General features: G+C 31.3%; 1 protein-coding gene across 3 annotated transcripts in view; it reads right to left on the bottom strand.

The window, feature by feature from the left end:
• The window catches only part of LOC124357251 (ammonium transporter Rh type A), a 36,763-nt gene extending 26,782 nt beyond the window's left edge, over nt 1–9,981 (bottom strand). For 2 of the 3 annotated variants that reach the window (XM_046808813.1, XM_046808811.1), the window contains exons 1-2: nt 9,830–9,981; nt 954–1,122 (exon numbers count right to left, since the gene is read on the bottom strand). In XM_046808813.1, coding sequence (XP_046664769.1) covers nt 954–1,113 — 160 coding nt within the window. In that variant the 5' untranslated portion in view covers nt 1,114–1,122; nt 9,830–9,981. Of the gene's footprint in view, nt 1–953; nt 1,123–2,546; nt 2,636–9,829 lie in introns of those variants that run through there. The other variant, XM_046808812.1, reaches the window with a different exon arrangement.
• Between the last annotated feature and the right edge of the window lie 6,128 nt (nt 9,982–16,109).

Genomic DNA, 16,109 nt, shown 5'->3' with positions numbered 1-16,109 from the left:
TCCATACCTCTATGGAGAGTTCCTGCAGAGAAAGCTTGTGTACAATTAAATATTAATTACAATTATATCAAAATTTAACTAATAATATTGAAATTTTAAGGAAATAATTGTTAAAACCCGTTTAAATTAATACCATTGATTCATCACTATTATACAGTACATATACCGAATCAAAACGGTAGTTAAGGAGAAATCTTGAAAGAAACTCTTCATTATTGGTTATAAACAATTACGTTTTTGTTGGTTATGTTCAACCTGTTCTAAATTATGGGATTTCCTGGAGAACAGTTTCGAAATGTTTACTATGAAAGGGTATCTAATTGCATAGGCGAGTAATTTAATTAATTTGAGGAAGGGTTAGAGAGCTCTTCTTGCTGAAGAGCTATTGAATCGGCCTTCCATTTTCATACATTCACATTCACTCTCAATAATACATCTTGTTCTTCAATTCATAATCATAGATCTGAAAGTAGGCATAGGAGAGATATATTTATACCTGTTTTCCTTCCACTCAAATATGTCCAACAAATAATTCTCTACTTTTGGGAGAAAACTGTGTAATCCTTGCTAAAGCAATAGGGAAATATGAACGATTATATTTATTGAAATGAAATCTTAAAATTAATTTTGAAGCTAAAGCAATTACTAAGTGGAAGAGTATGTGGAAGACACAATGGAAGTCTTTTTATACTCAGGAATTGTTTTATTTTGACTTTATTCAATTTATAATTTTATGATTTTTAATAATTTTAATCAATACATTCATTTATATACAATTTTATTTTTATAAAGGATAATATCAACTTAAAAAGTAAATGGTTTGAAATTCCAGGATCAGCCAGTTTGGCCCTTAAAAAGCTAAAAAACTTTCTTTATTAACAGTAAACAGTAAAACATATTTTTAACTTAGATAATACCTAATGTACTGTTATACTCAAATAAAAGCGACTTACTTGAATAAACCTTCATATTTTCTATTGCCTGGTCGTCATTACTGGGATTGGCGTCGGCAGCTGCTGATCTGTCATAGCGTACCAAAACACACGACAGGACTATCAGGAGTGCCTGGAAACCTAGCAGTGCCAGCACAGTTCTTCTACCTGCTCCCTTCATCTTTTATCTCTGAAACATTACATTGCAGTGATATAGTGTTTTACATTGTTCATGGAGTTCAATAGTGATGAAAACGTTTGGGACATGTAATAATGTAGAAAACGCTAATTAATTTATCAAAACACAGAAACGTATAATTTTATAATGTTTACATTACCAAACCCATTATTTTCCCCGCCCTTTATGTGCTACAAACTGCTTCCACCTCGATTAAAGAAAATTACTGATAAAATTTTGATAAAATGCCCCTTTTTGTATGCCACTATGTCTACAGGGATAACCAAGAAAAACCCATGAGATTTTGAACGGTACAATTTGTAATGCGGTTTGACCGGTAATAACACAGGTAAAGTGAATCAAGCGGACAAATTTTATAGATGAATTGTATAGATGGACCATCCGAGCGGATTGTTAATTAACTAAATTTTAAGTAATGTTAATATCCAAAAGCAGGTAACAACGTGGTCCTATCATTAGTTTGGATGGAAAAACATATTTTATTCATCATATAGGTTGTATGGCGTATCTCATAGCCCATGTGTTACAATCAACTGTATATGGGATTCTTTTAAGTTTCATTATGTCAAAATCGTGTATTTTTGTATTATACACTTGAAGGTTGTTTATATCTCTCATATCAAAACGAAACAAAATTAATCTTATTTCAATTATTTAATTATTTTATACATTATTTGGTGGAAAACGCAATCTTCTTATTCTCATAAGAAGAGATTACTCCTATAAACTGCTCTTACAATTTGCAAGATCCACTGTGATAGCGCAATGTATACAACACATCTGATAAATTTCATAAAATAGTAATCTGTAATAGAAATCTATAACTGGTGTAAGTAATATTACTTGTGATATGGCCAGTTACTAAAATATTCAACGTATTAGGTAAGTTCGAAACTGAACTTACCTAAATTACTGCCTATGCGAGAATACAGGGCATAGAATATAAACTCAAACAGTACCAACGGATTGGCCTTTCTCTTTGTCGATTGCCAAACAAAAACGCAGAATAATATTGGGAACCGAGTGCATTAAATAGTACATTGAAGAACATTACCTGAGGGCTGTAAATGCGCTTTGTGTCAAACAGAAATTATAACAACTCTCAATTGAAGTTACTGTATCAGAAGTGTTCTTTTGATCTTTTTTTTTTGACGCATTTTCATTTATTTATGTATTACAAGTGATTTTAGTTCTTTGGTTCCAAATTTGCAAAGTAAAAATTTAGAGGCCGTGTAGGATTTTTTGTTTCAATATTTCTGAAATTTGGGCATAAATATTTTCACAATAAGATCTCTCCAACAATACCAAAAGTGTCGCTAAAATCTCTAAGAAGGGGTCCAATGATAAAACCCTAATCTGTATCTTTATGAGATAAACTTAAAGTAAAATCATGATGAAGATAACAGTGTACTTACTTATTCTAGTAAGACCCGCTCGCTATTTCTTGGTCTGGCGACATATGCCGGTGTCGGTAGTGCATTAGCAGAGAGCCAAGTGGAACCACGTGGGTAACTCAGGATATCACGAGTGACCACTTATAGTGTAATCTTCAATACACCACTTACTAGTAGGTGGGATAGTGGTACATTGTCACTGTTACTTTTTAAAACTGTGATATTTAATTCTCATTTATTAAATATCCAAAAAAGCGAGAATTAAACCTCTTGCTTTACATTTGACTTTTTGCAGTTTTACTTAGACTCTGAATGTTGTTGAAGTTCTTAGTATTTATTCTAAAGTTGGCTAAAACGACCTAGTCTTATGTGATTAAAAATAAGTATCATATTATCTGCTCAATCGTTTTCGTTACAAAATAAAAGAAGACTTACTCCAGTATCCTGATAAATATAATATAGCCTTATGTGTAAACTTGAGAAAGAGTAATGCCGACATACAATAACTGTAAATAAGAATAAGAATTGTTTTATTGATATACAAAAATATATGATTGCCGAAGTGAACGCGAATATGTGTTATAAAGTCTATAAACCTTGTAACATTCATGACCAGTTCCAATCTCTTGGGTTATATAGTTAAGTGGACCATCAAAGTGAGTCATCATGAGCTGATGAAATGGGTAAACTGCCTGGACACCAAGTAAACAGTTTTAAATCATCAATAATATGGAATATACAGGGGGGCTTGTTGATCAGTCTGACACCTATCTGTTATGGAAGAGCTCAGAAGCAGTGAATATATATTATCGGACGCAATAGATTTTCCTGTTGCTCGCCTCATAATAATGAACGTCCTCACCTTGAACCAAAGCACACTTTGCCCGGCAGTACAGTATTAATTCACCTCAAATATACAAGCAGGGCTGAATCGGCAAGCTCCACGAAGGAATCTTGCACGTCTTTCTGAATTGAAGTCCTGTCAAAATCTTGCCAGCCTAGTTTTGAAGCTCAACAGCTAACTCCAAACCTTCTTTGAAACAACCAGCTCAAAGTCTTATTATACAGATAAAATGTGGATTTAGAGTTCTGGGTACCTTTCTGCAAGCCGTGTTTTTTTTGTTTAATTTGAACAACCCGTATGTCTTTAAGTATCCAGATCTACCTAATCGGACTCCGAGTGCACATCAAATGCGTGTATTCATCAAATATAGCTTACTATTGGCAAGAAACCAATTTGTGAAAAACATGCTAAATTAAAACATTGTCAAATAATAAGAAATAGGTTTTAAGTTTAAACGTGTTAGTTAAAGAAAAAAAATTACAGAAAATCAGGTCTTTGACCAGCCAATCAATAGTGCGGATTTTACAGCATTAATATTGGAGTTGTTGTGTCAGTGCTCTGCTACAAACAAGTTATTACAGTGATTTATAAGCACAATAAAATCTTTACTGTGCTTTTCATCCTCCCTTAGTCTTGTAGAAGTATTTTCAGTTTTATTTTGCTTTTGTTTTATATCCGAATTACAAGAACATATTCCGTTAGAAGTTATAAAGTTGCCTGCCATATTGAAGAATGGCGACCAAATTTTAAAATTAAGTTTTTGTGTTTCTAAATGTCACTAAAATGTATGTGAAAAATCTTATTTTAAATATGTTGAAAATTTAATTATTTGTTTTTTAAAATAATTATTAGTGCTAGATAAAAGAGAAAGTGGACACTCTGTATATAAATAATATGTTGGTTTCCAACTTAGCTTTTATTCCAGTTTTCGCTTACTATACGTGATGTAAAGCATATAACATATTCTTGGTATGAATAAATATAAAAAATACTCGTAAAATCTTATCGAAGTAAAATAAAATGGTCAAAATATCTGGCTACCAGTAAATCCCATCATAGCACAATTTTATATTGTCTGAGAGTGGGATGAATCCATAAATTTTAAATCCAAATTAAATATTCATGGACATCTAGTTCAGAATAATGTTTAAGGTTAACAATACTACTAATTAGAATACTATAATAATAAATATAATGAACATTATTAAGGAATATTATAATTAAAATTTAAAATATGGTCATTAATTGAGACGGTAAAATTAATTTAGTTGTATAATATTTTGGATATCAAAACGGCTCATAATCTCACAAATATATTATCATACAAAACACCAATATATGATTTAGTAGAAATATAAGTATTAATACAAGTAACCGACAAAATAAAAAAAAAAAACAGGTGGTCTATTATTTTTTTTAATGCTTGAGTAGCTGAAACAGTGCCAATTTGAATGTAAGGCGTATATGAATTAATAAATGTATGTATTAATTATTATAGTTTATTTATTCCTATGTATCCTATGTATCCAAAATACAGTAAAAATGACGTAGTTATCGTTTTCAGATCATAAATAAACGCATACTAATATAAAAAAGTCGTCAAAGCAGCTTCCATTCAGCTAAGATTGGAATTTTAGATTCGAGATTTATATGTATATAGGGATTATTCAGATTCCTTCTGTGGAAGACGTTGTCCTGAACACGCGATATACGAATTAAGTTTATCTCGAGGGTTTATAACAATCCCTTAATGTTTTGTATCTCTTTCTTATTTGCTGTAATATAGGAGCCGATCTCAAAGGAATATTGTTTAAGAGCGGTTTATAAAAATGAGTGTGTTTAGGTTAAAATATTGTAAGTGATGTAGAAGTAAATACAAACAATAAGTTTTAAAGTGATTCATTTTTGTATTGCAATTGAAAATTTAAATTTAAAAGTGCATTTAAATTTCTGTTGAAATATAAAGAAAAAGTAATGTTGTAGTGGAAAATGGAATTGTTACTATTCATTTTACGATGTGGATAAGAGACAATAATATATGATATATAAAAACACGGGTACGTTAGATGCTAAAATCATACTTTTAGGGTACAAAACAACAAATAATGGAAGTATCCGAGCTCTCACACAAGCATTAGATGGCGGAATGGAGTTTAAATGGCATAAACATGAATTTGGAGGAAAAGGTCAGTGTCGAATGAGCTAAGCAGACAGAGACAGAATATTTACAGAGCTCGAAGCTTCAATTAGGCACGAAATAGCAATACATTGAAAGTCTTGTTTGTGAATATTGCAGACTGAAAATATAAACACACAGCGTACACCCCCTCCAGTTCATTTTCACTGCAGACATTAACGGTTTATTTTCAATTTGCACTTTTGCCGCTGCCAACTCAGCCAGTAATTCGGTTACAAATCAGAAATTAAAAAATCATCGCAACAAGGTTCAAATTTATGACTTTAATGAGACTCTTCTTTACGGACATTTCGTTACGTTTCGGTCGTTACTTCATTTAGAGGTAGATTTCAGGTTTTCAATTTCATAGACTGAATTAAATACTCAACTGGTGTTAATCATTGAATGGTTTTTAATATTGTAAATTATATATTTCTGGAACTATATGTAATGTTTATAAAATATACATTTGTACATGTAAATTATAATGCATGCAGATTACGAGACTGAGCCTTCTAATGCAGTATTAGAAAATCATTTACATAGAGGGAAGAAAGTAAAAATAAACAATTGTGTACATCGACAACTGCTTTTGTGCAAAACCAAAATACGTCCACTTATTATCATAAATAAGGTATACTTTAATGTATTACAATTAAAATATGAAATGAATTATTGCTATAAAGTTGTATACAAATAAAACTATATATTATTGTACTAGTTTGTGGCTATAGTGATATTCAACAGGTCGGTAAATATCTGCATTTTACTACATCCACATCATTGTCGATGTCCAAGTTATCTTCAACCACATAGGACAGTTTGGATACAAAGTTACCGAGGCTAACATTCTTTGTTTATACATTCTGTCGTTTACACATTATAATGAAAGTCCGCTTGATATACTTTATACGAGGGAAACGACGTAGAGTTGGCTGTATCCTAACATGTCGCAGGTCAAGTAAAAACATTTGTATTTAAGCCTTAAGAATGGACATGGCTAACGCGAACTCGTCGGATATTGGCGGTGGAAAGTTTGAAGTCTAGTCGAGTGCTGGTATCGAGCATAATGTAGTAGATATAAATGTCTTTACCTTGATAAATAAAAGATATATTAGCATGTTGAAAGGAATACAAAATTTAAACAATCTTCGGATTTGAATAAACTGTATTTACTAGTAGCGAGTAAGTTTTACTAGTTTGGCGTGTATTGAAAACTCGCTGGAATATCTAAAAATGTCTTATGTTTTAAACCTCTTATGAATATCTTTTGTTATCTTATGTATTAAACCAGCCCCATTATGAGTCTAACATATGTACGAATGGTTGGGTGTATAATTTTGTGAGCGTGAAGCTGCAAGTTTTGAAGAGTACAAATGGAAAGACAAGAGTCAATATGAAAAATATAATGCTTCGATGCAATGTACAACTATCGATTAGCAATAAAACATTATTTTTATTATAACCAATCATAATCTCACCACATTAATTTCGGATACATCTTGAGCACTAATACTCTGTGTAGTCTTTTACAAAAGGCCATTTCGCGCATTGTTAGTAGAGTTTTATATTAAGTTCTAGAGCGTTAGGTGATAGTTCAGTTCATTTGAAGCAATTGATCAACTGTTGTAAGTACTACTATATTTGCAGTTGACGTGATCTTTACCAGCTTTGTCGTAGCTTAATATATCCTTTGATTGATTACCTGAGATGACATAAATCTATCTGACTGACAATAGGAATTCGTCACCTTAGACGTAACATCATGTCTAATTAATGGGACTAATGGGAAAATACAATGTCATCAGTGAACATTTTAAATTTACCCCATACTTTTTGAATGGCAAAATGAACTTAAAACTTCTACAGTATAACTAGAACTAGAAATTATAATGTATTTGTTCATTGCAGTTATTTAAAAAAACCTTATTTGAACTAAATGTCTTGTATGTGTACTGAAGCTATTGTGAGTTAGTTATCTAACTAATTAAACTAATTAACACTCACCAGGCGCCGACTTATTAGCATAGGCAGATGTTCTTGGGCAGAGGCTACAATGTCAGTGTCATTTTCTCATTCTTCAGCACTTACTTTAAGTGTCAGATTAAAAAAAATCAAGAATGGACAAGTTTGCATTCTTTAAATTAATTGAAAGTACGTTCAGAATAAATATTTAATTTATATAAGCACGGCTTAATTTAATTAGTTCTTGCTTCCACGGGACTTGAACCCGAATTTCTTACTTGCTGGATGAGCTTGATAAGCCGTCTTGGCTTAGTGTTTGATTTTCCGATCACGTATTAGTTTAACATATAAATGACAGACATGAAAAAATACAAAATAATTTAATTGCAATAAAGTGAGGGTTCTGTGATGTAACATACGTAGGCTTCGATTAAAACATTAGCATCTAGATATTTGATAAATAAGTACGTAAATTTATGGTGGTAAGTGGTGAGTTCAGTTCTTTTAGCAGGCTTGGATGTTTAGAGTTTCAAACCACATACATGTTTGCCCTAAAAGTATTTTCTCTAAAGCTACAGTCACTAAAAAGTTTATCTTCCCTTCATAAAAATTATTTTTTATTTAGAACTAGAAAGTTAAAACTGTTTCCAATGATCGTGCAATACTAACTAGGTTATTATTTTTGATCAAGCCATGCGGAATAATCTTAGTTTATGATAAGTTAATATTTATGGCTTTATTAATGCTCTTGAAGTATAGAAAATAGGTCAATCATAATAGAACTAATTACTGATGGTACTGTCTCTGATGGTTTACAGACAACAAAATTGTTCAATAATGATTTTGACTTAAACATTGACTTAAAACATAATTGACTTAAATATGCTTTTGAAATGGTTTATTACTATATTAAGTATATATAAAATAAAGATCTTTAACTCTCTGCAGCTGAAATGTTTCTGAAAATATTCGGGCGATAATAACAGATACATTAAACATTATAGTTGAGTTAATTATTTTCTAACTTACCCCTATAAAACAATTAAATTTTTCATAAACAATTTTTGCCAGTTTTAATTAATAATAATTTCAAGAACACTCAAAAGCACTCAATGTTGTTGATAATAAATACTTAATAACAACACTTCAAATCGGTTTAAACGTCACAGCTCATATATACGAGTACTTCACAATTGAAAACAAATATATCAAATATGGAATTATTTCGATATTGGTTAATATAGATATATTATTGATTCAATGAATGCTAGAATTATATGTAATATTTAATATTGGCACATTTTAAATCAATTAGTATTTGATTCCCTTACCAAATAAAACCCTATTGCGAAACAATATCAAGAAATCATGCAGGAATGAACATATTAATTGATATTAAGTGATAGGTTATGCCAAGGTTTATTTGACATACACTAATCTAAAATATTTAGTAATAAACTACGTATTCGAAGTGAAAAAAAACATTTTAAGTATAAAGATTTATTTGTCAAACACACGGGTAACTCAACTTTTTCATTTTATTTCTCCAAGGAAAGTTATTTTGTATAGTTGGACTTAGTTTTTTCAAAATGGGCATAAGCATAAATTGATATTTAGGACTGCAACTAATTTTGATTAACATTCGATAAATAGATTAATTAATAACATGCGATAAAATCATTATCAATAAATAAGACAAAGCTTTATTACACTATCTATGACGAAACGGTGAAATTTTGAAACATGTACGTATACTCTACGTTTGTCTGTCTTCCAGTTCTATTATAAAAAGATGTATATACTCAAGTAATAAATTATAAATTGTAAAATTGAAACATTTCACTGATCACAGCGTTATACTTAGTTACATAACTCCATACGTGTTAGATCACTGATATATTTAATAACTATAAATATTTAATTAATAGTCACATAATAATCTTAGAAAATATCGAATTTTATTTAAAAAAATTATTCAGACTTATAAATTAAAAGTGTATACAATTTTATATATTGTTTGTAAATGTATACATTACTCTCATACACTTTATAGATTATTAATTTATAGGTTTACTACTCAATTACTTATTCGACACAAGAAAGACTGCTTGTTTAGAACTGCAAGTAACTGAATGTGATTGGCAAAGCATCTTTTAAAGTAGTGCTAATGCCTCCGAACGAACAATGTTATCAGTGTTCACTCTCTTGTAAGCTCATTAGGAGAGTATTCATTACACGTTTAAGAGCACACTCACTTATTTTAGAGAGCTCCTTCACGAATTTAAAGGAAACCTAATTAAAGAAGAAAGGACTAATTACCTGTGAGGAAGGAAGCCCAACCCAACAGTGCCTTTTGCTAATTGAGCGGCGACAGACGGTTGAGACCCCGCCGCGGGCAGCTAGAAGTGTGAAGTCGCCTGTCCCCGACTCTTCGTTAATTGGCCACATCTATTCTAATTAACTGTTTATTCAGTCTGTCAGTTCTGCCAAGACAGCAGCCTTGCTCCTCTGACAGCCTTCGGGTTATCAACTGTTTGTGTAAAGGGAGGGGGAGTTCTATCAAATTGTTGTGTGAAGGTTTCATTACAGTTGTTGAAAGAACTGAGTGATTAAAATATTAAAGCAATTCCTCCAGGGAATTGTTAACCTGAAACTTTAGTTTAATTGGTCCATCAGATTAAATAATAAATTGTCCACTAAAAAAGAAAAAGTTTTGTGTGTAATGTTATATTTGTATAATAACATTTTAGTAAAAATATACAGTAGTGCAAAAGTTTTTGTAAAATTTTAGTAGTTTTCTCCAGATTATATTTGAATCTGAATACCAAAAATCCAAAAAAAAGCTTTCCAATATATTTTAGGGAACAAACTGAACTGAAACATCTCCTTACTTGATGTTCTAAGGATTTCATGTTCCTTGTGTGAACAATTTGGAGATAACACACCATTTGGCTGTGTACTTTTTTCCTGGGTGGTCAATTAAGTGATATACAAGATGAGTCAGCTAAGAGTCATAAATTTCGGAAGAACGAGCAGAGTTATAATAATAAAACATAATTCAACCATCCCAATTCACATATCGGAAATCTATTTTGAACATTTTCATAACACTTTATCTCTACAGAGTATGCCAAAAGAGCAGGGAAAATTTTCAAATCCATTTCTGTAAAATTTTAAATAATTTCCAAGCTATAGTAAGAAAACTATTTTATTGAAATGTATTTAACAAAAAATAATCTTAACCTTTCATGAAATTGGTAGTCCCAAACATAAAAATATGCATTTTACAAGAAACCAGAAATTGTGACTTTGGATATTTTAAAATTTAGATGATGGAGATATAAATGGTGGTGTAAGTATCTTTTTAAATTTATTTGGTCAGTTTTTCTGTATAAAGATATAGACAAACTTGTGTTGAGCTTGTATTGCAAAATATATGATGCAGAAAGAAAGTGACAGGGTACGTTACTTTGGCAGTCACAGTTTCTGAGATAATTAGAGTAAATGTATACTAAACCGATACCAATCCATAGTCGTCGAATAGAATTATTGAGAATTATCGTTGTAGGGTAGAGTCATTCATAATACTGATCTCGTCGGTGCTAGTTTACTTTTGAATTACTTCTCCCAGTTGTAACTGAATTTGAATGATTAAAAATACAAACAGAATAGTAATATACAAGGTTAAACGTAAAAATTGGGAATGATTTACCAAGTTAATGTGTAAATCAAGAGATGATATTAGAGAAGGTTACCAGGATTTTGAACATTTGCCATTGTTATCTGTCCTAAATCCTGTTATCTTTCCAAACCTTCTATCGTCAACTTTAAAAAACTTTAAACAAAGGATATTAGAGGTTAGGTTAGTGTGCTACGGGCTGAGAATGATAAGGAAACGTTTTAAAAAAACGACTGAATGCCAATATTGAGTTCAGATCCGTTTCACCTTCCACTTATGTCCGAAATCTGACATTGCCCCCAGGTTTGACTCTTGGAATCCACGTCCGTGTAAAGAATCCAAAACAAATCGGTGACAAAGACGTTCGAATCCAACTTTTTTTTTATTTTTTATTTTTAACATAAAAGAGACAACTATATTACAAAAGAAGTTTGTTTGTTTTACCCAGCAGCCATCCAGAGTAATCTAGATGAAGAATTGTTTTTATTGTGTCATCTGGTGCACAAATGAGTGCATTACGATGTTTTGGACAAGATTCCAAAGCTCAGTGGAGCAACCGAGTTTTCTACACATAACGGATATTGAGTATCCGTTTGTTAATTCAATACAGATGCTCAGTTTAGCTCAATTTTAAGTTCTGAAATCTGACACTATACCGGACTTGACTCCTGGAATCTGGAGTCCACGTCCATCTGAAGATATCCAAGAGATCTGAACTATCTGAGGTAGTGTCAAATTTCAGTGTAAAATTTCAGGCGTTGCGCTAAGCGGAAAGTGAAATGGAGATAAACTCAACATTCGCATTGAATCAACCCTTCCCACCATACCTTCGTTAATGATTAGCTTGCCATCTAAACACACGGAGTAAAACGGAATTTTGGATCAGCTGATTGCCGATGCTTAATTAACCAAACAAGCATACCTTACATTCAATTCAGTCGTATAAATGCAATTTATTAAGATTGTGTTCTTACGGCTTGTACAGATATGCCTAATTAATAAATACAAATTATTCTGAATATTTTATGACAATTAACTATCGTCTAGTTATATTTCGGCAAGTTAACAGCCATCAACAGTGGAGGGAATTCTCGTTAAAGGATGCAAATGTCCTAAATGTTTCAACTGAGTGGGTTGAATACAATAAAACTTATCCTTGTTTACATTTGCAAAAGGCAACAACATTATGTTCTTAGCCCACTAAAGTCGTGGATATTTCTCTGCTTTATACTGCATTTCTGGTATGTGATTAATCAGTAAAAATGTTCGTATATTCGAAAGAAGAGTGCTTCTAGACCTGTAATAAGAATGTCTAACGGAGAGTAAGTGGTATTTTATGAATGAAATTTAAAAATTAGAAATTGTTGTGCTTTTATCAAAATGAGTGAATTTAAAAATGTTATTTACCTATTCTATTATATAAAAGTATAATGGTGTCTCTGTGTGTTAGTATATGTGTGCTATTAAATCTCGTAAAAAGTACTGGATCGATTGTATTGAAACTGTACATGGATATTCTTAGTGTCCTTGGTTAGCATATATACCTATTCTGTTATTAAAAAAATCCCTTCGTGTTACGTACGCCCTGCTGAGATCAGGCGAATCTAAGTTGCGAATAATATCATCTTGATCTCTAAAACTGCATTACAGCAAACAGATGTTTTTATGGAAAGAGCCTGTTAAATGTAATCAACTGTTCTGTGTAAACATATTTTATGACAACACAACTAAGTGTTTAATTAATTAAACTGTTATTATAAATATTTATTTTCAGTATTGGAAGCAAAGAGTAGTGATAACACTTCTTTTTCGACCTTTTTCGATGTTGAGCACAGAGTGAGAAACTATCCAGATAAACAGTTAATGACTAGAAAAATATACTTTTAGCTATACATTTTAGCAAATATTAGAATGAAATACTTTATCAGTACTGTAATGCATATTTAAAAAAGACAACTTTTAGAATACATTGACTGGTATAAAATTCATCTTAGTTGTCTTCTGATCAAGGTAGGCTTCTCAGGCCTGCTTATGTATATACCTTCTTGATCAAGGTATTAAAGGAAATTAAGTTTTGGTAATACATGAAAATGGCCGAAAGTAGACACTTTTTTATCATATATTTTGATCCTGGCAACAGAGCAAAGTCAACATTGGTGTTGGAAATATAATTCAATCGAAGCATAAATGATCGTGCTCGTGAAAAGCCTACTAAATTAATGCGAGTTCTCGGGTGATTGCTAGTATTGAATAAGTTCGGTTTGATTCATAATTAGGAATTAGTATGTAATTTTTTTTATCTTTGCGATATATGAGAGTGCCGATGGCCGAGCGGTCTAAGTCGTTGGACTTTCGGTCCGAGCTAGAGATAACGCAGGTTCAAATCCTTTCTGTGACCGATAAACTTTTTATCAGTACCATCAACTCGTACTGTATCGACTCTCCCCCTTATTCTTTTTGATAAGATCCTAGCACAGGCCAGTGGCCCATGAGGACGGACAGAATAAGGCTTCAAAGGGAATCGGTGTCTTCTTAAAAAATTGACATTTAGTTTCTATCATATTTTTAACGAGATTTAAACCTGGTAGATACCAGTGTCTTATCAACGCGAACGTAAAATAAAATATAATATTATGAATTTTATTGTGTTTTTAAGCATTATAATATAATTTTTACTATTAAATATTACCACGGCTACACTTTTCTCGATTAGTTATGTTAAGTATAAAATGTTAATATTGGCATTGCCTCTAACTACTCCTAATTAATCGGGTTGTTCCGGTTGGAAAGCTATTAGACACATTACTAAATGTAATACACGTAATTAAATTAATGAAATTATATTTGGAAAATTGAAATACACCCTAGGTTTAATTAGGTAAGAACTACGTAAGATAGGTTTCATATTGAGAATATGTATGTGATGAGTACAAGTTGTGAGAAACTCACGGAGTTCAAATGGTTGGATAAATTAAATATGCTACATAATAGTAGTAATTATTTAATGAACAAATGGGATTAATGACTGCAATCCATCTATAATCATGTATGAATGATATAAAATAAATGCACTGAAGGAAACAGGATTTTTCCGGACATTTGCCATCGTTCAGTGAAACAAGAAAACAGTAACACTACGTTTCAAGATCTGCAATCTGATCTCTTCTTCAGGTAAAGAACTAACCTAATACATAATTACAAACTAGGTTAAAATAAACAAATCTTACTAAAGCGTTGTGGCACGCCTAAGTCAGGAATCACAACCTACATGTTGTTTGTCAACTTCACTAACACTAAAGACATGCACTTAATACAAAACTATACAAAACACTAATCATTAACTAAACTACGGAATACAGGTCACTGTAGATTGTAGGTTGTGATTCCTGACTTAGGCGTGCCACAACGCTTTAGTAAGATTTGTTTATTTTAACCTAGTTTGTAATTATGTATTAGGTTAGTTCTTTACCTGAAGAAGAGATCAGATTGCAGATCTCGAAACGTAGTGTTACTGTTTTCTTGTTTCACTGAACGATGGCCAATGTCCGGAAAAATCATGTTTCCTTCACAATCCTTCCATCGTCAAAAATAACCTTCAAACAAAGAATAAATGCACTTATATTCATTCTGTATAAGTGGCAGCAATCCTCATTGAAATGTTATGTTGTTTCATGACACTCATAAATGCACCGAGTTTCCAATCAAAACATATCCAGCCGAGTTTATTGATTGCACCCTACATCACGGTATACGTGTTTATGACTTTGAGATGTGCAGGAAAGATTTTATTACGATAAAAGCGGGGGATTTATGATCTGCCGGTTGGCTGACCTGACGTCATAAACTCAGGGATCAGATCCTGATCCAGTTACTGAATCTGACCTCATACAATATCCATTTATAAACCTTAGACACTTTCATAGCATTTTTTGATAAGCATGCATTCTAGAATTTACTTTGGTTGCGTTATTACGTTTTGTACTTGAAGTCTGTTTTATACACCCTGGACAATGAGCGCAATGCTGTTTGTTTGCCGCGAAGCTTGGTACTAATCATCCCCTGACCGAATGGCCGTCGTCATTGTTACTCTGATTAACGATGAAGTTGATAGCAATTAATATATGCCATTTGATATAAAAATAATTTTCGTCATTATTAAAACCCGAAATTATACAATTAAAACTTTTGAATGTGACGGAAAAGGTAAATTTTAATTATTTCCAGAAATATGTAAGCTATTAACCCTCTTAAAATTTAAGAAATGTATTACATTCATCTCGACAGTATTTTTGTCTACCATTGCCTGCTCTACGTGAATTGCGCATGTACTCTGAATTCGTGTGCGTCACTGGTTCAAAGTTTACAATCCCAATTACTATGTTAAATATTAATAATATGGTAAATTATACAATTGATTTACATTTGTTTAAGGGTAGTCCAGCCAACGTGCCTCGGTTAATAAAGAAGATTAATTAAAATTTTTCAAAAGTTTAATATAAAGTAAATTCTTATTATTTTGAGAATGTTAGTTTCACATTATATCAATTAATTCAATTTATATATATATATATAAGGTTTATTTTATTCTGTGTTATTATTGTGTACTTGAAAAAGTTGTTAATACAACGAAATATTGTACAAGATAATTGTAGTTTTCTTTTGAACTGCTTAAGAGACTATATATATATATATATATATATATATATATATATATATATATATATATATATATACATACATACACACACACACACACACACACACACACACACACACACACATATATATATATATATATATATATATATATATATATATATATATTCTGAATAAAAATAGCTAAACAACTCAATTTTGTAAAGAATATAATAAATAACACTTTTTATATAATAGGAATTTAAATTATATAAAGAGACTGTT

Source organism: Homalodisca vitripennis, chromosome 3, assembly GCF_021130785.1.
Source record: "Homalodisca vitripennis isolate AUS2020 chromosome 3, UT_GWSS_2.1, whole genome shotgun sequence".
NCBI classification, from domain to species: Eukaryota; Metazoa; Arthropoda; class Insecta; order Hemiptera; family Cicadellidae; genus Homalodisca; species Homalodisca vitripennis.
The sequence above is the reverse complement of the archived record's forward strand: the minus strand, read 5'-3'. Positions and strand labels throughout refer to the sequence as shown.